The 24,381-nt window shown below is 42.3% G+C and overlaps 1 protein-coding gene and 1 pseudogene across 1 annotated transcript in view; one reads left to right on the top strand and one right to left on the bottom strand.

The window, feature by feature from the left end:
• DLD (dihydrolipoamide dehydrogenase) overlaps nucleotides 1-18,990 on the bottom strand; it is a 47,673-nt gene extending 28,683 nt beyond the window's left edge. The window contains exons 1-2 of the mRNA XM_054494254.2: nucleotides 16,042-18,990; nucleotides 32-397 (exon numbers count right to left, since the gene is read on the bottom strand). Of these exons, the coding sequence (XP_054350229.1) occupies nucleotides 32-70 (39 nt within the window). The 5' untranslated portion in view covers nucleotides 71-397; nucleotides 16,042-18,990. The remainder of the gene's footprint in view (nucleotides 1-31; nucleotides 398-16,041) is intronic.
• LOC129040178 (protein argonaute-3-like) lies at nucleotides 16,394-17,246 on the top strand (annotated as a pseudogene).
• Nucleotides 18,991-24,381: the final 5,391 nt, after the last annotated feature.

Genomic DNA, 24,381 nt, shown 5'->3' with positions numbered 1-24,381 from the left:
CTCAGCACGACCCCACCTACTCGGCCCTCACCTTGGCCAAGGAGCAGTACACACGACTCCAGCTCTGCATTTTTCCGCTGTATTTTCCTTTCCGCCAATGCTTTCACCTCCGCTGGACGCCTCCGCCGCTTCGCCAAGGTCTCCCCGCCCTGCGCATGCACAGGCGCAGCCTACGTCATCGCCCGGGAGCAGCGCGATTGGCCCGCGCGGTTCTACCGCACGAGGCGTTCCCGTCAGACTCAGCGTCCCTGTCAGGCTCGGCGTCCCTGTCAGGCTCGGCGTCTCTGTCAGGCTCGGCGTCGTACGCTGTCGTAAGGAGCGTAGTGCTTTGTCGCAGCAGGGGTGGTGGTGGGAACGTTTTAGGGGCTGGTGCCAAAATGTCGAGCTACAATGTATTCTTAGAAGATGAAATAAACAAATAAAACTATCGTTTGCTTAATGCACATTACCGACAGTAAAGCGTGACAAGTTCAACAAGCTCTTGGTTGTGCTAGGCACTCCTCGGCACTTCCAACAGACATCTCATTTCATAATTGCAACAACCATATGGAGTATTATTAGTATTTCCATTTCTTGGATGAGACCCAGAGAGGTTAAACCGTGCCCCCAAGATCTCACAAAGGAGAGATAACTGCAGCCTTGAGGCCAAAACTTTTGGTATTAACTACTGCTTTATACTCGCTCCCCTCAAATGCCATATAAGGGATGGGGCTACAGATTTTGGCATCACCAGCATTCTGCTCTAATTAGCTAACTGACAATACGTAGAAAACACACTATCTTCTATTTCTTTACTTGAGAAACACATCTCCCTGGTAAAACAAATTAGAGAGTGGGATGGTGGATGAGATTTTAGGTTTTGAGAGAGAATCTGTTGAAAAGGGTTGAAAAACATTGTCTTCAAGATTGAGCACGAAAGTCTAAGGTCTCATTCTTGCCTTGCAATAACTCTATATAATGTGAATAAACTTAATTCTACATTTATTGAAAGTCTACCACCCAGGCCTTGTGCTGGGCTAAACACTGGTCAGAAATTACTGCCTATCTATGTTCAGATTTAGATATGAATAATTAAATTTAGTGTTTGTTATAGAGATGGTATTGCTGACAGCTCTGTCCTGTGACAGGGTCCCAGGCTCCTTTTATCTCGTGACTCTGCCATCATCAGAGCTTGCCTTGCATCTTTCATTCAAGATGGCTGCTCCAGTTTCTACAATCATATCCCCTCATTCCATCTGATTACAAAGCCACACCTAGCTGCAAGGGGATCTGCGAAACATAGTCCTGTCAGCTGAGTGCCTAACTGAAATTGTATTAATAAGCAAGATGAGATGAAGGGAAATTGGGGGACATTGAGCAGCCTCCACCACACAGATTGGGAGATTTGTCTCCTCTCCAGCTTCATGGCAGTCTTTGACATATGGTCTAGGAGTTATTGCTCCATATGCACAAAATCTCTTAATTCTTTCCTGAACTTTCTGGGGCTTTGTTCCCTACCCCCTTGTCCAAAATTACAATATCGTATTTTTATTTTTAAAAAATGAAACACTTCCATCCTTTCCAGCTGTCATTCACAAAGCCTAGGAGCTCAACCTAGTATAAGAAGTAAGGCAGGAGATAGATTCCTTACTGCACTCACCATATTTCTCCACATTCCTCCTCATCTCTTGTACCAACTATACCTCTTCTCCTCTCAGCTAGAACAAAAGCCACAATGCATATAAATTAATGCAAACACACTGGGGGTGGAGAGAGCGATGTCAACAATGGACAGCCAACACTAGCACTGTTTATATTCCAGCTAAGGAATATAACCAGAAATTGGACCATACTTATTTTGCTAACTTGATTTTTTTCACTTAAAACTATCTCATGAGCAACTTTCCATATTCATATTGTGTCCAGAATTGGTGGGTTCTTGGTGTCACTGACTTCAAGAATGAAGCCACGGACCCTCACAGAGTTACAGTTCTTAAAGGCTGCGTGTCGGGAGTTTGTTCCTTCTGACGTTTGGATGTGTTTGGGGTTTCTTCCTTCTGGGGGGTTCGTGGTCTCAGTGGATCAGGAGTGAAGCTGCAGACCTTCGCGGTGAGTGTTACAGCTCTTAAGGCAGTGCGTCTGGAGTTGTTCGTTCCTCCCGGTGGGTTCGTGGTCTCACTGGCTTCAGGAGTGAAGCTGCAAACCTTCGTGGTGTTATAGCTCATAAAGGCAGTGTGGACCCAAAGAGTGAGCAGCAGCAAGATTTATTGGAAAGAATGAAAGAACAAAGCTTCCACACTGTGGAAGGGGACCCAAGCCGGTTGCCACTGCTGGCTCAGGCAACCTGCTTTAGTCTCTAATCTGGCCCCACCCACATTCTGCTGATTGGTCCATTTTACAGAGAGCCGATTGGTCTGTTTTGCAGAGAGCTGATCGGTCTGTTTTGACAGGGTGCTGATTGGTGCGTTTACAATGGCTGAGCTAGACACAAAAGTTCTCCAAGTCCCCACTAGATTAGCTAGATGCAGAGTGTCGAGTGGTGTATTTACAAACCCTGAGCTAGACACAGAGTGCTGATTGGTGCATTTACAAACCTTGAGCTAGATACAGAGTGCCGATTGGTGCATTCACAATCCCTTAGCTAGACATAAATATTCTCCAAGTCCCCACCAGATTAGCTAGACACAGAGCGCTGATTGGTGCATTTACAAACCTTGAGCTAGACACAGAGTGCTGATTGGTGCATTCACAATCCCTTAGCTAAACATAAAATGATTCTCCAAGTCCCCACCAGATTAGCTAGATACAGAGTGCCGATTGGTGCATCCACAAACCCTGAGCTAGACACAGGGTGCTGATTGGTGTGTTTACAAACCTTGAGCTAGATACAGAGTGCCCATTGGTGTATTCACAATCCCTTAGCTAGACATAAAGAGTCTCCAAGTCCCCGCCAGATTAGCTAGATACAGAGTGCCGATTGGTGCATCCACAAACCCTGAGCTAGACACAGGGTGCTCATTGGTGTGTTCACAAGCCTTGAGCTAGACACACAGTGCTGATTGGTGCACTCACAATCCCTTAACTAGACACAAAGGTTTTCCAAGTCTCCACTAGACTCAGGAGCCCAGCTGGCTTCACCAAGTGGATCCTGCAGGGGGGCCGCAGGGAGCTGCCCACCAGTCCCGCAGTGTGCCCGCACTCCTCAGCCCTTGGGCGCCAGTGGGCCAGCACTGCTGGGGGACCTGGCGCACCCTCCGTAGCTGCCGGCCTGAGTGCTAAGCCCCTCACTTCCCCGTGCAGGTGGGGCCGGCCGGCCAGCCTGCGAGTGCAGGGCCCGCCAAGCCCACGCCCACGCGGAACTTTAGCTGGCCCGCAAGCGCTGCACGCAGCCCGGTTCCCACCCGCGCCTCTCCCTCCACACCTCCCCGCAAGCCGAGGGAGCCGGCTCCAGCCTTGGCCAGCCCAGAAAGGGGCTCCCACTGTGCAGCGGCGGGCTGACGGGCTCCTCAAGCGCGGCCAGAGTGGGCGCCAAGGCCGAGGGGGCGCCGAGAGCGAGCCAGGGCTTCAAGGGCTGCCAGCATGCTGTCACCTCTCAATATTAGCCTACAACATTAGTTCTAATGACCACTGAGTATTTTGGGACATACCCTAATTTATTCAACTATATTTTATTCTTAGATATGTAAGCCATTACCAATTTTTCAATATCGTGATTAGCTTATCACTAAGTCTTTGCACACATTCTTTATCACTTCCTTGCAGTAAATTCCCAGAAGTGGAATTGCTAGGTCAAAGACAAAGCATATTTTAAAGATTTATATTGTCTCTCACTTATTTTATTTTATTTATTTATTTATTTATTTATTGACAGAACCTTGCTCTGTCACCAAGCTGGAGTGCAGTGGCGCGATCTCAGCTCACCGCAACCTCCGCCTCCTGGGTTCAAGTGATTCCCCTGCCTCAGCCTCCCAAGTAGCTGGGATTACAGGTGCCCGCCACCACGCCTGGCTAATTTTTGTATTTTAGTAGAGACAGGGTTTCACCGTGTTGGCCAGGATGGTCTCCATCTCCTGACCTCGTGATCCACCCGCCTCGGCCTCCCAAAGTGCTGGGATTATAGGTGTGAGCCACCGCACCCAGCCCACTTATTTTAATTCTTAACAGTGGTTACTTTAAATGAATCAGAAGTTCTAACTGGCAGTTTAAGGGGTTCATTAAACCCCTTAATTTAAGTGGGTTAATGGAGATGAGTTATTCATTATAAATGCAATAAGTCAGGCAATCAAAATACTTGAAAAGCATGGCTTTTCAAAACACTTCTTTTGCTGGTTTAAGAAAAAGGAAATATTAAATACAATAGGCTATATTTCATCAAGTTTTTTGGTACAGTTAATAATACAATGACAAGAGCATGAGTTTTGGAGTTGAAAAGGTTTATGAATTCTTGCTCCTGAACATAATAAATAAATATGGAACCTTGTAAACGTTTCTTAACTTTTCTAATCTTCACTTTCTTTAAAGGTAACACAAGGTGCTAGCTCCCACACGACAAGTTGTTGTAATTATTCAGTAGATGATATATGTACAAGGTCTAGCCCATGGTAAGCATTTAATCATCAGTCCCTTTCTCAAGCCCTTTCCTCCTCATATCAAACTATATCTTAATTCCTTCCTGAGCCAGTATAACAGACTCAGTAAGTCTTAGAAGAAAATGTACCTTCATAATGCAAATGGACTAGAAATTTAAATAATCAACAAAGTGGCCACAATTAAGTGTTCCATCCAAGGACAGAGCCAAATGGGGATTCTATCCTTTTCAGTCTCCTTCATTGGTTCTTCTTCATCTAACCTCTTAAATGTTAATGTTTCATAAAAACCTATCCTTGGCCGGGTGCAGTGGCTCACACCTGTAATCTCAGCACTTTAGGAGGCTGAGGTGGGTGCATCACCTGAGGTCAGGAGTTCGAGACCAGTTTGGCCAATACGGTCGACCCCATCTTTACTAAAAATACAAAAATTAGCTGGGCGTGGTGGCGTGTGCCTGAAATCCCAGCTACCCAGGAGGCTGAGGCAGGAGAATTGCTGGAACCCGGGAGGCAGAAGCTGCAGTGAGCTGAGATTGCACCACTGCACTCCAGCCTGGGCAACGGAGCAAGACTCTGTCTCAGAAAAAACCTATCCTTAACTTTCTGGTCTTTTCACCGTACATTTGCATTTTGGCCATCTTATCCATTTCCATGGCTTTGGCACCTGCCTACATACACTAATAACACTAATAATTTCTAAATCCTTATCTCCAGTCTTTCTAGAATTTGTTTTTTTGTTTTTGTTTGTTTGTTTGTTTTGTTTTTTTGTAGAAACAGGGTCTCATTTTGTTGTCCAGGCTGCTCTCAAACTCCTGGCCTCAAGCGCTCTTCCTGCCTCAGTTTCGCAAAGTGCTGGGATTACAGGCATGAGGCACTGCACCTAGCCCTTATCTTCAGTCTTTACTTCTCTCCTGATGTCCAATTGCATGTTTTCTCTCTTTTTCTGTTCTTCTTCTTTTTTATTTTTTTGTTTTTGTTTATAACATGGTCTCACTCTGTTTTCCAATCTGGAGTGCAGTGGAATGACCTCAGCTCCCTGCAGCGTCAACCTCCTGGGTTCAAGTAGTCCTCCTGACTCAGCCTCCCATGTAGCTGGGAGTGCACACGCCATACCCAGCGAATTTTTAAATTTATTTTGGTAGAGACAAGGTCGCACTATGTTGCCCAGGTTGGTCTTGAACTCCTGAGCTCAAGCAATCCTTTCACCTTGTCCTCCCAATGTGGTAGGATTACAGATGTAAGCCACTGCACCTGGTCTCAATTGCATATTTTCAACTGTCTACTGAATATGTCTAACAGTTATCTCAGTTTCAGTTATCTAACATCTTAATATAAAATACATACTTTTTTCATTATGATTAATGTTAATAACACCTCTAAAAAGCCTATATGAAAGATTTTGTAGCCAATTCTCAACTCCTCTCTTTATCCCATGTCTAACTGGCCACTGCTTTAGTTAGATTCTCTAGAAGCATAACCAAAAAGAAGAATTTGAATGTGAGGAGTTTATTTGATAAATGATGCAAGGAAGCACCAGTAGGAGATGGAAAAGGGATGAAAACTATTTCAGATACATTAATTAGTAGATTATCACTTGTTGGGAACAAGCCCCCCAAAATCTGGCCATAAATTTGCCCCAAAACTGGCCATAAACAAAATCTCTGCAGCACTGTGACATGTTCGTGATGGCCATAACGCCCACGCTGGAAGGTTGTGGGTTTACCGGAATGAGGGCAAGGAACACCTGGCCCACCCAGGGCGGAAAACCGCTTAAAGGCATTCTTAAGCCACAAACAATATCGATCTGTGCCTTAAGGACATGCTCCTGCTACAGTTAACTGGCCCAACCTATTCCTTTAATTTGGCCCATCCCTTCGTTTCCCATAAGGGATACTTTTAGTTAATTTAACATCTATAGAAACAATGCTAATGACTGGCTTGCTGTTAATAAATACGTGGGTAAATCTCCGTTTGGGGCTCTCAGCTCTGAAGGCTGTGAGACCCCTGATTTCCCACTTCACACCTCTATATTTCTGTGTGTGTGTCTTTAATTCCTCTAGCGCCACTGGGTTAGGGTCTCCTCGACTGAGCTGGTCTCAGCAACCACTGTGGGCAATTGGGCTCAGACTCACTGGAGGCATCTGGGAGACAGCATAGAGCATGCTTCAGAGTTGCCCTACCCAATCTATATCCATCAACTTCTATCAGTCATTGAATGAGAACTGATTACAGGGACTTAACTCTCTACACTTCTCACCTGCCCCATAAGTGCACAGAGTGAGTATCAGCAGCCAGAGAAATCTCCCAGGCAGAGTTTCTGATGCTTGCAGTAGAAATGCTTTGAGTGAACATGCAGAGGAGAACTGAGTGCTAAGAGGATACAGGGGAGACACTCACAAGATCTGTGATAATCACCAAGTCCTATAAATTCTGAATGTGAGAATGAGAGTGAAGGAAACATTGAGATGGCTCCAGAGTTGCTAGCTTAGACAGCTGGTAGAGAGTGAAACCAATGCAGAAATACGTAACACAGGAGAAAGAGCAGCCTTGGAAAAAGATAATGAGTTATGTTTTCTTTTGAATTTGAGATGCCAGCCGGACAACTGAGTGGAGAAAAGTTATTGGAGCACAATTCTAGAGCTTAGAAGCTCTAGACGTGGACTTGGAAATTTGCTGGCATGTCGACACATATGGGAATAGATGAATTCACTAAGGATAGCATGTTTTTAAAAAAAACGTTATGAGGGAGCATGAACAGGAGCTGAAAATGGTATGTCTGATACAGTGTTGGGCGTGGGGCAAGTCCAGGCTGGAGTGCAGTGGCATGAGTATAGGCTTCTCGCTCACACGGTGTTTAGTAGTTTCTTCTTGAGCCAATGTATGTATTATAGTAGGAGGCTTCCTTGTGCTTTCTCATCATAGTAATGTACTACTTGTAAATACATTTTTCCATTTTCTGTTTTTTTGTGTTTTTGATGTTTTGTTTCATTGGTGTGCTGTATATTTTCCATGCCCTCACTCCTTTAAGAAAAAAAAAAAAAGGAAAAAAGCAGCACACACCCACACAAAATCATTATTTGTTATATTATTTTTAACTGGGCTCTGGGTCTTTTGGAAGAGGCAGTTGCACAGAAGAATCCGTCACATAGTGCCACTCTCCTCCAAATTGCCTCAGGCAAGAACAGAATTGGTGAAACCCACACAGTGGGACCTGAGGGGTCATTAATTGGCCCCCACTGTCCCCCAAATTGTTCTTTTCCACCTAACACTTACCTAACTCCTGGCCTGAAAGTTTTCTATTAAGAAATTTATTCTTATTGCTCCATCTCCAAACATTTTCTATTCCAACAAGCTAACAGTTGCTGGATTTAAATACGATTCTTCCCTTAGGGCAAAGAGGGTAAGAGGATTATTCTAAACCCTGTGTGAAGCTTTTCATCATTTGTCCATTTAATCATCACTCCAGCCCTGTGAAGTGGTTTGCCAGTAGATTTTCTTGGATGGTTAGCCAAGGAACTAAGACTGTCAAGTGGATGAAGTAATTGTCATGGAGGGTAAGATCCTTTCCCAGTTGGACAGACTTAGGGCAGGGGGAGGGGAGCAGAGTGAGTGGCAAGTAGATAGCAGGTGAAGGGCAGAGGCTGAAAGAAAAGAGGAGCAAACATTGATGAGAAGTCAAAGACACCAGGCTTAGTAAAAATGCTGTATTGTCTTGAGTATGAGTACTAACCACTGCAGTAATAGTGTTAACAACTTTGATAATCTGCATTTTCTTTATAGCTTGTAAGATCTCTTTATCCATTCACTCCCTCACAGGTCCAGTAATCACTGAGGGCCCATTATGTGCTTGACATCGTGCTAAAAGCCAGGAAGGCAACAGAGAGCTAAACCAGAGCCAGTCCCTGACCTCATGGAGTTTACATCCTGACGGTGTAACTAGGTTAACCAACTACTGCCATATAAAATAGAAGAGTGCAATTACGATAAGCGCTATGAAAGAGCACGGAGATCCAGAAAGGATTTGAACGAGTTGGGCAAGACAAAAGAGCAGAAAAGGCTCTTCTGAGGGAGTGATGCTTGAGCTAATATCCAAACAATGACAAATTATCTGAGCAGGGAGGATGGAATGAGTGTTCTAGGCAATAAACATTATCAACATACTCATTTTACAAATAGGAAAGAATGTTATAGGGAGAACTGGACTGACAATCAGGAGACTCAAGTTCTAGACCTAACTGATCCTTTACTTTCAGTGTGTGTAATCTAGCATAAGTCATCTCTTCTTTTTATTTATTTTATTTATTACCTGCACTATACAGATATAGCATATGTCACATCTCTTGGCTTCCCAAACCTTAAATTGAGGGATTCCAATGTCCCTTCTAGCTATAAAGCCTACAGTCCTATTTAACTGAGCTGCAAAGAGCTGGCTTATGAAGAACCACATAATGGTCATAGTAGCCTCACACCTGTTAGGATGGCTAATTATCAAAAAGACAAGAGATAACAAGTGTTGGCAAGGTTATGGAGAAGAAGGAACTCTTGCACAATGGAAATGAAAATCGGTATAGCCATTATGGAAAACAGTATAGAGCTTTCTCAAAACATTAAAAATAGAACTACCATGTGACCCAGCAATCCTTCTTCTGGGTATATACCTAAAGGAAGTGAAATAAGTATCTTAAGAGATAGCTGCACTCCCACATCACAACCTTATCCACAGTAGTCAATATATAAACAACTAAATGTCCACTAATAGATGAAAGGATGATAATATTCTATTTTATATATGTACATATGTAAATTATATATTAAATTATATGTTATATTACCATTAATAATATTAATAAATAATAATAACAATAATTTAAGAAGAAGGAAATCCTGTTATTTGTAACAACATGAATGAACCTGGATGACATTATGCTAAGTGAAATAAGACAGACACAGAAAGCTAAATAGTGTATGATCTTACTTATATGTGGAATCTAAATAAGTCAAATTCATAGAAGCAGAGAGAATGGTAGTTGCCAAGGGCCAGAGGGTGGGTTGGGGGGAATGGTGAGATGTTGGTCAGAAGGAACAAACTTTTAGTTATAGGATGAATAAGTTCTGGGGATCTAATGTTCAGCAGGGTGGCTATAATTAACAATACTGTATTGTATACTAAGAGAGTAAATCTTTTTTCTTTTTTTTTTTGAGACAGAGTCTCACTGTGTTGCCCAGGCTGGAGTGCAGTGGTGCGATCTCGGCTCACTGCAAGCTCGGCCTCCCGGGTTCACGCCATTCTCCTGCCTCAGCCTCCCGAGTAGCTGGGACTACAGGCGCCCGCCACGCCTGGCTAATCTTTTTATTTTTAGTGGAGACGAGGTTTCACCGTGTTAGCCAGGATGGTCTCGATTTCCTGACCTCGTGATCTGCCTGCCTCGGCCTCCCAAAGTGCTAGGATTACAGGAGTGAGGCACCGTGCCCGGCCTAGAGTAAATCTTAAGTGTTCTTCACACACACACACAGACACACACACACACACGCACACACACACACACTGGTACTGGTCCTTGGCCTGTTAGGAACTGGGCGGCACACAGGAAGTGAGTGGAGGGCGAGTGAACATTACTGCCTGAGCTCCGCCTCCTGTCACATCAGCCAAGGCATTAGGTTCTCGTAGGAGCGTGAACCCTACTGTGTACTGCGCATGCAAGGGATCTAGGTTGCCTGTTCCTTATGAGAATCTAGCTAAATGCCTGATAATCTGAGGTAGAAGTTTCATCCCGAAACTATCCCCCTTTTCTACGAAACCAGTCCCTGGTGCTGAAAAGTTTGGGGACCGCTGCTTTATGGGAACTCCCTTTCCATGTTTGAGGAATCCACCACAGTTTGAGACCAGACTCCATTATCCATTAGCAAGCCCAACTGGCCACCCCTGGCTCTCCTGGCCTCTAGCAGCTAGAGCAGGCACGCAACCTAAGCTCCGCCAATCAGATGCATTCACCAGGACCCGAATCAAAATGGGCGGCACAAAGAAACCGTGACAACTTAGAATGCACCCTACTGGCAGCAGCAGTGACTCTAGTGTCAGTGGCCAGTGGTGGCAAGGTAGTATCATACTCATACCCTTCCTGTGGAAAATCTCAGCCGGGGCCGTTTAGCTTTCTGCCAATTTGCCAACCTCATTTCTCAAAACTTCATGTTGATTCTGTTGCTATTGGATAGCCTGCCAATAAGTTCCTTTTCTGCATAAGCGAACAAGAGATTTTTCTCAGGCTATTTGCAACCCAGAATTCTGACTGGTACACTACCATTTATTGAAAAACCACCACATACCAGACACTTTAAGTGAAGTATTATTAGAAGTCTCATTTTCCTATTTTTTATTAGAAAGTCCTATTTTATTATTAGAATTATTAGTCCTATTATTATTAGAATTATTAGTCCTATTTTATTATTAGAAGTCTCATTTGCCTATTTTATAGGCAAGGAAACAGAAGCCCAGAGAATTTAAATAGCATGTCTAAGGTCACGTAGCCAAAAGGTGACCAACTCCACTTAATCTGCCCCAATCTTTCCTCAGTTATATACTACATCACCAGACACAGTACTAATTGGCAGAGAATAGTGTCCCTGACTCTTCCTTTTTACTACCTCATATTCTTATTGTGGAAGACTTCATCCCTGGCATTCCCCTCTCCTGATTATTTAAGCCAGGTTTCCTGGAATTGAATTCTCCCCTTCATTATGGAAAAAATGAGCCCAAATGGATTTCAGAGTTATTGCCATACAACTCACAGCTCTGGGTTTTGTTTAGGGAATAACTGTAATTCACTTCCTAATCATCTTTTTCCAGAGAAATTTCATTTTCTTAGATGGTGCTTAAACAACAACAAAATTGTGTCAAAATGCTAATCTAATTAATTGTGGTTGATTGAGTAGATAATAATGAGTCATAGTGTTAACAGTATCTAAGTGAGCAGAGAGTTTTAGAATCAAAAGACACCAGCGCCTTCTGCCCAGAAGAGGGCAATGTTCTCTCATTATGCTATCTGCAAAAGCTGGGAACTCCAAAAAAGGAAACATGTATACTGTGGTAGGAACCCAAGGATTTACCATTAATGCTTCAAAATGATTCTAAATACAAAGTTATTAGGCCATGATGTGCCATAATCAATAAATCAACAATTACCAAGTGTTTGTTGAGCATTTACTGGATATAAAATATTGCACAGGACACTGAAGGAAACACAAAAAAGTTATCAGCACTTCTCCCTGATTTTATAAAGCTCATGATTTAGTTGAGGAGATCAGGCATCTATGCAAGCAGCAAAGAAATATCGGCCAGGCATGGTGGCTCACACCTGTAATCCCAGCACTTTGGGAGGCCAACGCGGGTGGATCACGATGTCAGGGGTTCAAGACCAGCCTAACCAACATAGTGAAACCCCATCTCTATTAAAAATACAAAAATTAGCTGGGCATGGTGGCATGTGCCTGTAATCCCACCTACTCGGGAGGCTGAGGCAGGAGAATCGCTCAAACCCAGGAGGCAGAGGTTGCAGTGAGCCAAGATCATGCCACTGCACTCCAGCCTGGGTGACAGAGCAAGATTCAGTCTCAAAAAAAAAAAAAAAAAAAAAACAAAGAAAAGAAATATCAGACAACATGCCATCCTGGGCTGGATTTCTGTTCACACACACCCCTTTCCACCTTTCTCCTCAAACCAGCAGTAAACATATGACTCACTCCTTTGCCTCCTTGAAGTCCTTATTCAAAAGTTACTTTCTCAGTGAAATCTGTCCTTACCACTCTAATGAAAATCGCAATACAACCCATCTCTGCCCTGCACTGTCATTCTCCTTGACCTGGCTTTTTTTTTTTTTTTCCACAGCATTTATCATCTTCTAACATTCTATATAATTACTTTTTGTGTTTGTTTTATAACATTTTCTCCTGCCACTAGAATCTAAGCTCCACAAGTACTAAGATTTCCATCTGTTTTGTTCAGATACATCCCCGGGGCCTGGAACAATGCCTGGCATGTAATAGGGACTCAAAAAAAATTGCTCAATGAATGAAAGTCAGTAGGAAAGATAAGTGCTGCAGGAATTTGCAGGTGGGGAGATGGTAAGGGGCCAGGGACTTGGGGGATGTCTTTGTGCAAGATGTAATTACTTAAATTGGATTTTGAAAGGTAGGTAGGATTTTGATAGAGGGAGATGAAAAGTCAGGGAGAATGTGACTCTTGAGGCCTAGAGACATCTGGGCAAAGAGGAATAAAGGACAAAGGCATAATAATTTACCAAGTAGTAGAAGGAAAAGGGTACAGGCTTTAGGGTAATGCCTAGGGGTTTGAATCTCATTGCGCAATTCCTTTGTGCCCTTGGACAAATTTGCTGACCTCTCAATTATTTCCTCATCTGTGAAACTGAGATAATACTTTCATCGAAGACCGTTAGGACAATTAGAGAAAACTTGTAAATAATCCACCTGGTTCACAGTATGTCCTTAAAAAGGTAAATTATTATACTGCTATAACACACTGAACACTTATCAAGCAGGTTTGTTGAATTAACTTTTTTTTTTTTTGAGCCTGGTCTCACACCCGTTGCCCACGCTGAAGTACAGTGGTGTAATCACAGCTCACTGCAGCCTTGACTTCCCAGGCCCAGCTAATTCTCCCATCTCAGCCTCTCGAGTAGCTGGTAGCTGGGACTACAGATATGCACCACTGTACCCGGCTGATTTTTTGTATTTTTAGTAGAGACTGGGTTTCACCATGTTGCCCGGGTTAGTCTCAAACTCCTGGGCTCAAGCTATCTGCCTGCCTCAGCCTCCCAAAGGAATTCACTTTCAGAGTACATTTTGAGTCACTTGAGTCTCTGCAGGTATTCTATAGTGAATCTTCCATAAAATGGATTAAAGTAGTTGCCATGAAATATGAGTCTTTAATGAGCTCTAAGGGCAAGTATTAATTGCACTTTACATTTTATAGAATTTTGTCACAGACATTACCAGTACTGGTCTACATAGTAGTGATCCTGACATCGATATTATTATTATCATTACTTCTGATAATAAAGCATGAAACTACTGCTTTAATATGATTGAGTTGCTGGTCGAAGCTTACAAGTCTGACAAGTGATTAAGACAGAACTCATATTCAGAATTTCTGATCCCAAGTCCCTCACTCTTTTTATAAAATGACTGTCTGCCTCTAACCATTTTTATGGGATTTGAACCAACACAATTATACTGTTGATCTGTTCAATCAATTGAAAAAAATCTAAATGCCTCTGAAACCCATAGACGCCTTCTCACTTCCTTTCTCTGTCTAACTGAGACCGAGATAAGAGGAACGGGAGAACTGGAGTGTATCTCTTAAAGGCCACTTTCTGCCAGCTTATGAAGGATTTCCTCTTCATGGTCTTTGTTCTCACAGAATTTAAACCCCTTCAGGTGGAAATGGTACTTGAGGGAAAATACTTATCTCTTTCAACATATTTCATTTAATATTTCCAGTTAAGAAAGAAGTAAGAAACAAACAAAACAAGAAGTTAAATGACCCAAACACTCAAGATCTGTGAATAAATCCACATTGAAGTGGAAAAGTTATTGCTATATCCAAGGATTAAAAGAGCATGAAATAATGTAGGAGAAAATTGTGGTAGGGCGTTAGAAAATCTATTAGGCAGAGAGGAACTGGAGTTTGCTCTTCACATGACAGGGTATAAAGAAGTACATACGGGCCAGTTTAAGAATGAACTAGATGTGGCCAGGCACGGTGGCTCACGCTTGTAATTCCAGTACTTTGGGAGGCTGAGGCGGGTGGATCACGAGGTCAGGAGTTCAAGACCAGCCAGGCCAACATGGTGAAACCCCATCTCTACTAAAAATACAAAGATTAGCTGGGTGTGGTGGTGTGCACCTGTAATCCCAGCTACTCGGGAGGCTGAGACAGGAGAATTGCTTGAATCTGGGAGGCAGAGGTTACAGTGAGCTGAGATTGCACCACTGCACTCCAGCCTGGGTGACAGAGCAAGACTCCATCTCAAAAAAAAAAAAAAAAAAAAAAAAGAATCAACTAGATGTAATGGGATTAGATGAAGTTTGAATGCAAGAGCTGTAACTACCGTACAAATATAGCTATCCCTACCAATACTATTACAGGTGGGTTCTCTGATGTGCTATAACAAAGAACATAGTTATTATCTGCCACAGATTGGATATTTCTTTGATTCCTACCCACAAACGAAGTAGGTATTTCTTATTTATTTACTTAAGTCAAGAAGAGAGATGCTCAAAGACATAATCTCTACAATTCCTCCTTTCTGCATCTCTTAGAGAACTGCAAATTTTCACTATGCCAACAATGATACAGTTTATCATGATTTTTCTGACAAAATCACCTTTAGCATGTTAAGCTAAAAGATGTTCCCATCTAATTTTTTTCTAGAGGCATGTGAAGTCAATTCTTTTAAGTTCATCTTTTAAGTTATTCTCCCCAAGATGACAAAATTATATCCCATGGTAGCAATTAATCAACAAATCAACATGTAGTACCCACAGTATGTCCAGCACTATACATGCTGCTGTGAAGAAAATAAAAACATATTGTCCTTTTTTCGTTTAATTTTTTTTTTTTTTTTTTCTGAGATGGAGTCTCACTCTGTCACCCAGGCTGGAGTGCAGTGATACAATCTCGGCTCACTGCAACTTCCGCCTCCTGGATTTAAGCAATTTCCTGCCTCGGCCTCCCAAGTAGCTGGGACTACAGGCAGGCACGCACCACCGCGCCCGGCTAATTTTTGTATTTTTGGTAGAGACGGGATTTCACTATGATGGCCAGGCTGGTCTTGAACTCCTGACCTCAGGCGATCCGCCCTCCTCGGCCTCCCAAAGTGCTGAGATTACAGGCGTGAGCCACTGCACCTGGCAATTTTGTTTGTTTGTTTAAATTTTATGGAAAATTTCCAACATACACAAAGCAAAGTAGCATAATAAACCTTCATAAATCCATCACTCAGTTTCAACCATGATCAGATTATGGCCAATATTGCTTTACTGCTCACTTCCCTTCCATTTTATTTTGAGACAAATCCCAGTAGTCATATAATTTCACCTATAACTAGTTCAGTGTGTATCTGTAAAGGATAAGGATTTTTTTTAATATAAACATTTAAAAAAATAAAATTTAATTCCATAATGTTATCAAATTTCCAGTTACTGTTCAAATTTCCATTAAGACTTGTTATTCTTAACAATAACATTGACAGCGTTCTTTATATACATCAGGCGCTGTGCCAAATAATTTATAAACACTATGCAATTTAATCTTCACAATAACGCTATGAAGAAGGTAACATTATTATCCTACATTTTATAGCTGAAGGAACTAAGGCTCAGAGATGTTAAGAAATTTTCTCTGGTCAATGCCTTCAGAAGGTGAAGAAAATCTGCAGAAACAGAAACCAGGGTCACTTACAGTGGACTGCTGACTTAGAATAATACGGTTATGTTGGCGGCGGTGGCCCGCAGTCGTGGAGGAACGGTGGGAGCGTCGGCTGCCGCGGGCGATGCAACTTCCGGACAGGACTCCCCTCTGTCCGCGCCTCACATCTCCTCTTCCTCTCGCCTAGTCCCGTGCCGTTTTCCGTCCGCGACTCTTCCGGCCCAGAGCTTTCGGAGTGCGGTTGCTCAGGGGAAGCCGTCGCCGCCCCCGCCTCGGGGCCGAGTGAGAGTGCCTGCCGCGTCGCGCCGCGTCGCCCCCCGGGCCGCCTTCTTGCCCCCAGTGGCGGGCTCCACTCTCCCTCGAAGCACTCCCCCCAGCTCCATGAATGGAAATCGGCTCCGCAGGACCCGCTGGGGCCCAGCCCCTATTCATGGGGCCCAGAAGACCTCGCTATGGCACCATGGGCAAACCCATTAAACTGCTGGCTAACTGTTTTCAAGTTGAAATCCCAAAGATTGATGTCTACCTCTATGAGGTAGATACTAAACCAGACAAGTGTCCTAGGAGAGTGAACAGGGAGGTGGTTGACTCAATGATTCAGCATTTTAAAGTAACTATTTGGAGACCATAGACCAGTTTATGATGGAAAAAAAAGTCTTTACACAGCCAATCCACTTCCTGTGGCAACTGCAGGGGTAGATTTAGACGTTACTTTACCTGGGGAAGGTGGAAAAGATCGACCTTTCAAGGTGTCAATCAAATTTGTCTCTCGGGTGAGTTGGCACCTACTGCATGAAGTACTGACAGGACGGACCTTGCCTGAGCCACTGGAATTAGACAAGCCAATCAGCACTAACCCTGTCCATGCCGTTGATGTGGTGCTACGACATCTGCCCTCCATGAAATACACGCCTGTGGGGCGTTCATTTTTCTCTGCTCCAGAAGGATATGACCACCCTCTGGGAGGGGGCAAGGAAGTGTGGTTTGGATTCCATCAGTCTGTTCGGCCTGCCATGTGGAAAATGATGCTTAATATCGATGAAAGAGACCTCTGGTAGCAGTGTGGAGAATAGATAGAGGAGAAAAAACTAATCTGAGAAGCCAGTTAGGAGGCTTTTCAATTACTAGTTCAGGTTTCAGTCTACATGTTACTTCCTTGAGAAGCAGTGTTTGACACCCTTCTCCCCCAAACCAGCCATCCCCCAAGTCTGAGTTAGGTATTTCTCTTCTGTATTCCCATAGCACAGTGTAATTCCCCTATAATAGCATGTATCACCTTGAATTATGAGTGTTTATTGTTCTGTCTCTCCTATTAGAACGAAAGCTCCATGAAGGGATTGTCATTTTATTCACCAGTGTACCCTCTATGCCCGGCTTTTGGTCATATTAAACAAAGAATGAATAAATAAATCCAAAAGCATAGGAGGAGGAGCATCCAAATGAGCCTGAAAAATCAGAGAAATATTTGTAGTAGTATGTGATATCCTAGCTGAGCTTTAACAAGTATAATGAGATCAAGAGTTTGGATTGAAAATGAGGTACTCAGGAATAAACGATTTCTGAGGTCTCTAAGATATTATAAAACTTTATTGAAAGATCTAAGAAAATTTAATGAAACACATTATCCTTATTAATCTATAAATGTAGTTTTAATTAAAATTCCAATAGGGGGCCAGGTACGGTGGGTATGCCGGTGTTTCCAGCACATTGGGAGGCCAAGGTGGGAGGATCGCTTGAGCCTGGGAGTTCTGACCAACATGGCAAAACCCTATCGCTAAAAAAAAGACAAAAAAATTAGCCAGGCGTTGAGGTGTATGACTGTAGTCCCAGCTGCTCAAGAGGCTCAGTTGGGAGAATCGCTTGAGCCCAGAAGTCGAGGCTGCAGTAAACTGTGATCTCACCACTGTACTCCAGCCTGGGCAACAGAATGAGACCCTGTCTCAAAAAACGTAAATAAAATAAAATTCCAGTGGGGTGTAGTATAACACTTGATAAGTCGATATTAAGATTTATATGGAAGAATAAGTGACTAAGAAAAACCAATAGAATTTTAAAGAAAAATAAAGCAGAAATTGCCCTACTTCCTATAAAACTGTAACAGTTATACCACATGGCTTCAAGTGCAGGGACAGGCAGATTAATGAAGCAGAGTCTAGAAATGATCCACATATGTGTTTATGGAAACTGTAAATATCTGATGTAGTGTTTCAGATCAGTAGGGAAAGAGTAGAATATTGAATAAATTGTGTTTACACAGTTAACTGTTTAAAAAATTAGATCCATCTTACATTAGACACAAAATTTATTTCTAGGTGAATTATATCCCAAATATGAAAAGCAAATCTCCAAAATTCTTTTAGGATAAAAATGAGAGAATATTCCTAACACCAAACAAAGTACAAAGTATAAACTGCAAAGGAAAATACTGATAAACTTGACCAAAATTTAAAACTTGTGTATTGCGAAAGAAACAATAAAGTTAAAAACATTAGAAAATTTGTAGCTCATATAACTGAGAACTTTACAAAATACAAGGACAGATGAATTGAAAAATAGGTAGTTCTCAAAATAGGAAACGCATATAGCCCGTAAACACGTGAAAAGATTCTCATTCATTAATAATCAAGAACTTGCAAGTGAAATCAGTGTTACCATTTTGTACGCGTCAGATTTGTAAAATTAAAAAGCCTTATGATTTGCAAAAAGTGCAAGGTGAAAAGAAAAATCTTATTAAATACCAAATGTTGGTGCGGATGAAGTAAAAGGAACTCTCACACATTGTTTGTAGAAGTACCATTTGGTACAACTACCCCGGAGAGCAATTCTCAACTAGAAGAGATGAAGTAAAGATGAAATTGCATAACTTAAAACCCATAAAGAAATATATTGCATGTGTGCTTGAAGCATTATATGTAATAGCAGAAAATTGGAAACAGCCTAAATTCCTGTCAGTAGCAGAATGAATAAACAGCACATAAATAGTTACATAATATTGTGGTGTACTACATAACAGTTAAATGAATGAACCAGATCTATATGTATCAATGTGAATTATTAAAACGATGCTGTACCCAGAAAAAGAAAAAGAATAATAGGGTTATGTTTAAAGGAAATCTATCTGTTCTGTAGCTGACAACAACAACAACATTCTGTTAAACGTAGGCCTGATAATCCATAATGCACAACTATTAAGATTTTTCTGTATTCTGTGATAAATAAGAATTCTAAAGAAAAGTCATTTCAAGATGCAGTTGAAGAAGTGTCTTGCCAGAAATATAAAGGGGCCCACAAATGACCAGCTTCATTTTTTTGGTTATGAAGCTGTAATATGTGACACAACCAATAGATGGCGGCAACATGGCAGCAATATTAAACGTCTCTGATCCTATCTTGCTCTATCCAGTAACAACCCTGCTTCACTCTGGATTGCTCCAGCATATTTCAGCAGATGTCTCAGTACCCTGAGCACTCTAAAGGTAATTTTGGAAACACAGAAAAAATAAAAGTGCGCCCGTAGGTTAGTGTTTCTCAAAGTATGTCTCATAGGCCCTCCACCCCCCAACACATTATCATCAGTTGGAAGCCTTGTTAAAATGATGGGTTTTGATGACTTGGTACAAGAAATGATATAAAACATTTTAATTATCATTTATGTTGATTACATGCTGAAAGAATGATATTTTGGATATACTAGGTTAAATAGAATGTATCATTATATTTAATTTCACCTTTTTTTTTTTTTTCACTTTTTAAAGTATGGCTACCAGAGAATGTAAGATTATATATGTGGCTTATATCTGTGCCTCACATTTATGACTCCCCTTATATTTCTATTGGACATCTCTGCCCTGTAGAGATATGACTCACGCCTGGCCAATCAGAGCAACACATTCCCATGGCCACAGGAATTGGTTTAGGGACTTAAGGACAGAATAAGAAAGAATGAAACACACCCTTGTTCCTTTGAGATGTCCATCTGAGTGGATATAGAAACTGAAGCCATTGCAACTGCCTTGCTCCCATGCGTGGTCCTATGATGGAGCAAACTCTAAGGAATTAGAGGTAATCAAGGAGAGAAATGGCATCACAGTGATACGGAGTCCTGGATGAAGCTGTGCCTGTCCTTATTTCTATTTCTGGACTCCCCAGTTATATGAGCTGATACATTCTCCTTTTTGCTTAATCTAATTTTAGTTAGAATTTCTATTGCCTGTGACAGAAAAATGCCTGAATCAGTACATTTGCATTAGTGAGTGAGCTTTGTGAACAAATTTCAGTTAAAAAGAAGCCATAATTTAAGGGATTGAAAACACAGTGAAAAGGAAATATAGGCAGAAAATGTAGACATAATGTTTGTTGGTAAAAGGAAAGATAGGCTGGGCACGGTGGCTCACGCCTGTAATCCCAGCACTTTGGGAGGCCCAGGTGGGCGGATCACAAGGTCAGGAGTTCAAGACCAGCCTGACCAACATGGCGAAACCCCATCTCTACTAAAAATACAAAAATTAGCCAGATGTGGTAGTGCGCACCTGTAGTCCCAGCTACTCAGGAGGCTGAGACAAGAGAATCTCTTGAACCCAGGAGGCAGAGCTTGCAGTGAGCTGAGATTACACCATTGCACTCCAGCCTGGGCGACAGAGTGAGACTCTGTCTCCAAAAAAAAAAAAAAAAAAAAAAAAGAGAGATAGCTAAGTCAGGGTCTGCTCAAAGGAGTATTGGTTCAAAGGAAGCAGGTTTTCTGTTTGCTGGTTTGGGGAGATCTGTAATATCCTCATTGCCTAGTTTTCCCTGGTTTGGGGTAAAAAAGAAACAAGGAATGTCTTCTCATCACCCTATCAAAAGTGTAGCATTAAAGTTTAGGCTTTCCATATCTTAGAAGAGAGACTTCTTGAAGTATCCCAAGCAACAAGTGATACATTCCTGAACTATGTTCATAGAGGTGGAGGGAAGAAAAGAAATTGAAGAGGCAGTAAAGAATGCACAGTTAAAAGGCTAGTGGTTTACTAGATGTAGGGGATAAAAAAGAGAAAGATGGCTGAGCACAGTGGCTCATGCCTGTAATCCCAGCACTCTTGGAGGCCAAGGCAGGAGGATCACTTGAGCCCAAGCATTCAAGACCAGTCTGGGCAACATAGGGAGACCACACCCCGCACCTCACTACACCCATCTCTACAAAATAATTTTTTTTTTAATTAGCTGGGTGTAGTGACAGATGCCTGTGATCTCAGCTACTCAGGAGGCTGAAATGGGAGGACTGATGGAGCCCAGGAGGCCAAGGCTGTAGTGAGCTATGATCATACCACTGCACTCCAGCCTGGGTGACAGAACAAGACCCTGTCCCAAAAAAGAGAGAGAGAGAAAGCAAAAGACAAAAATGACCCTCAGTTTCCTGACTTAGGATACTTGGTTTCTGGTGATGCCTTTCACCCACAATGGAGTACAGGAGCAGGAGCAGGTATGATGGATGTGCGGGGTATGTTTTTTTATACATGCCAGTTCATCTCTTTGCTCTCCTAGGGCCACTGAAACTGGCCTGAGGATGCCCCCTAACCTTTTCTTTCATTTTTCTTTATTCAAAGGGCTACTCCAAGAAACCCTCACTCTCTACAGATCTCCAGACAAGAACTGGACAGCAGTCTTCATGGATATAGAAAATCCCTCACCCTCGGGGACACTCATCAATCTCTCCTAAATATGCTCAGCTAACTTTCCACCCACAGCCACACATTTGGCTGCCCAGCTAGTATCCAGCCTGGGATCAAGAAGGCAGTCTCCCCTTCTTGTAGGAGCTCCGGTCTTTGTGAGTGACTCCCTCAGAGACCCACAGCACATTGCATGGGGTGGGGTGGGGAAGACACTTCCCGGTGGATGAAAGCTCAAGAACTCTCGACTCCTACTCCACCACAAATCACATCCCCTTCCCCAGGCCTCTCCTTATTTAGAAGGCAAGTAGTGTAGGGGAGGTAGTAGATGGCAGTAGGGCTGTTTATGGCTACTTCTGTGTATGGCCTGGGGGAAGAATCTTACCATATTTTTTAGTGGTTTTCTTCAGAATGCTGGGAATCAGAGCTTTTTTGTTTTTTGCTTGGGTTCCAATCACCAGAGTGCTAGAAGCAATGAATGAGGCAAACCTGGTGGAGCTGGGGAAAGCAGATTCCAGGCAGAAGGACCAACAATGCAAAGACCCCAAGATGGAAAATGTCTCAGCAAGTTTAAAGATCAGAAGAAGGCACAAATCTCAAGATCCTTAGCACAACCTATAAGGATCTTGAGGAAATTGCATTTCCTTGTCTTTGCCCTTGTCCGTCAATGCATTTCCCACTCTGTCTTCTGAGCACCAGTTTTCTATTGCTACATAGCAGGCTGTGCCAAAACACATTGGCTTGCAACAACAATGATTATATCTCATGAGTCTGGGGTTGACTGGACTCAGCTAGGTGGCTCATGTGTGCCATGTGGTTATTCACATAGGTGTGCAGTTATGTGCATAGCTTCGTTCATCTGGAAGCTTAGCTGAGGCTGAAATGTCTAAGATGGCCTCATTCATATGTCTGGGGCTTGGTTGTTGACAATTTTGTTGTCTTGGTGCTTCTGCCAATGGCCTTTCTCTCCACACAGTCTTTCATTGGTCAATAGTCTGACCCAAGTACTTTACATGGCAACTGGCTTCTACAAAGGTGATAACTAAATTTCCTAGCCTTGGAAATTTCACAAGATCACTTCCATTGCATTCTACTAATAAGTCAAGTTACATGACCAGCCCAGAGTCAATATCCCAAGTCTGGTTGGGAGGAATGAGAAAGAATTGTGGCCATCTTTAAACTGTCATACTCTGGCAAAATAAATTTACATTTTTATTTTTTGAACACCATGCTGCTTCTTTACGTGTGTCTTTGGACATAGAATTACTTCTATCTGGACTGGCTTTTTCCTTTCCCTTTCTATTATCTTTATTAGTTACCTTACTAAATTACTTTGCAAGTTTCTTAAACCTCCACAGTGACCAGTCATCGGATACAGGCAATGACCTTGGGCATGGCAGCTCTCTTCAGTCTAGGGCAATTTCTGGAGAGGGCTGGCAGCCCTGGCAGCTGGAGGAATTAGTATGTTAATTTTGAAGGGGTATCTGGGTGGTATGGCACAATGTCCATTGTATCCTACTGTCCTCCCACATTTTCTGTCTCTGTGTTGATAATCTGTTTTTTGTTTTGTTTTTTTGAGACAGGGTCTTATTTTGTCACCCAGGCTGGAGTGCAGCAGTGCAATCATAGCTCGCTGCAGCCTTGAACTCCTAGGCTCATGTGATCCTCCCACCTCAGCTTCCTGAGCAGCTGGGACCACAGGTATGTGCCACCACACCTGTTGTTTTGTAGAGCTAACTGTTGTGTTTTTTGTAGAGACAGGGGTCTCCCTATGTTGCCTAAGCTGATCCAAACTCATAAGCTCAAGTGATCCACCCACCTCGGCCTCCCAAAGTGCTGGGATTACAGGTTTGAGCCACTGCACTCAGCTGATCTATCACCTGTTCTTCACAAGCCTTATTGGAGTCACTGCTGCTTCTGAACTCCAGCCCTGCGGCTGGAATAATTACCCTTGTTTCCATTCCTCCCTAAGTTTTCAAATATTTACTGTACCTTAACTCACTGCTTTAATTTGTCACATATAGTCTCTAACCCATCCAGTTATCACTTGTTGTGTCTTCTTGAAGCTTACCCTGTTCTCAGTTGACCCATTACTTGTCAACAGCCCCCGAATCTTGAGTTTTGGCTCTCTGTGAATACCAGCTTTTGTTCCCTGGCTCTACCCTTCTAGTGTCTCTCCAGTTTAGGAGCCTTGTCTAATTTCATGGCCATCTCTGTTTGAGTCAGTGAACCTACATATGAAGAAATATTTTGGTTCACTAATAATCACAAAAATGCAAATAAAACAATTTTGACCTTTTTTGCATGTATAAGATTATCAAATATTTAAAACGCTGACAAAATCTTTGAAAAATGGCACTACTCCGTTTTCTTACACTGTTGGTGTGGTTAAATTGATATGATCTTTCTGGAGAAGAGTTTTTCAACATGTTTATCATCACGTAAATTATCCAGCAATTGAATTTCCAGTTATTTATACTAACAAGTTATTTTTGCAAGTGTGAAATGATTTATAAATAAGGATAGTCATTGTAATAAAATAGGAAAATTGGGAAGATAAACTAATAATTAATAAGTAAATTAGGGAATAAAGATACAATTTTATGGAAACATTAAGATGAGGAATACATTTATATTTATGTACATGAAAATATGTTTATGGTATCACTAAATGAAAAAATCAAGTTACAGAAAATCATGCATACTATGATCTCATTTGTATAAAATTATA

The sequence above is a fragment of the Pongo pygmaeus genome, chromosome 6, assembly GCF_028885625.2.
Source record: "Pongo pygmaeus isolate AG05252 chromosome 6, NHGRI_mPonPyg2-v2.0_pri, whole genome shotgun sequence".
In the NCBI taxonomy this organism is placed as follows: domain Eukaryota; kingdom Metazoa; phylum Chordata; class Mammalia; order Primates; family Hominidae; genus Pongo; species Pongo pygmaeus.
This window is presented reverse-complemented; position numbering and strand designations above follow the sequence as displayed.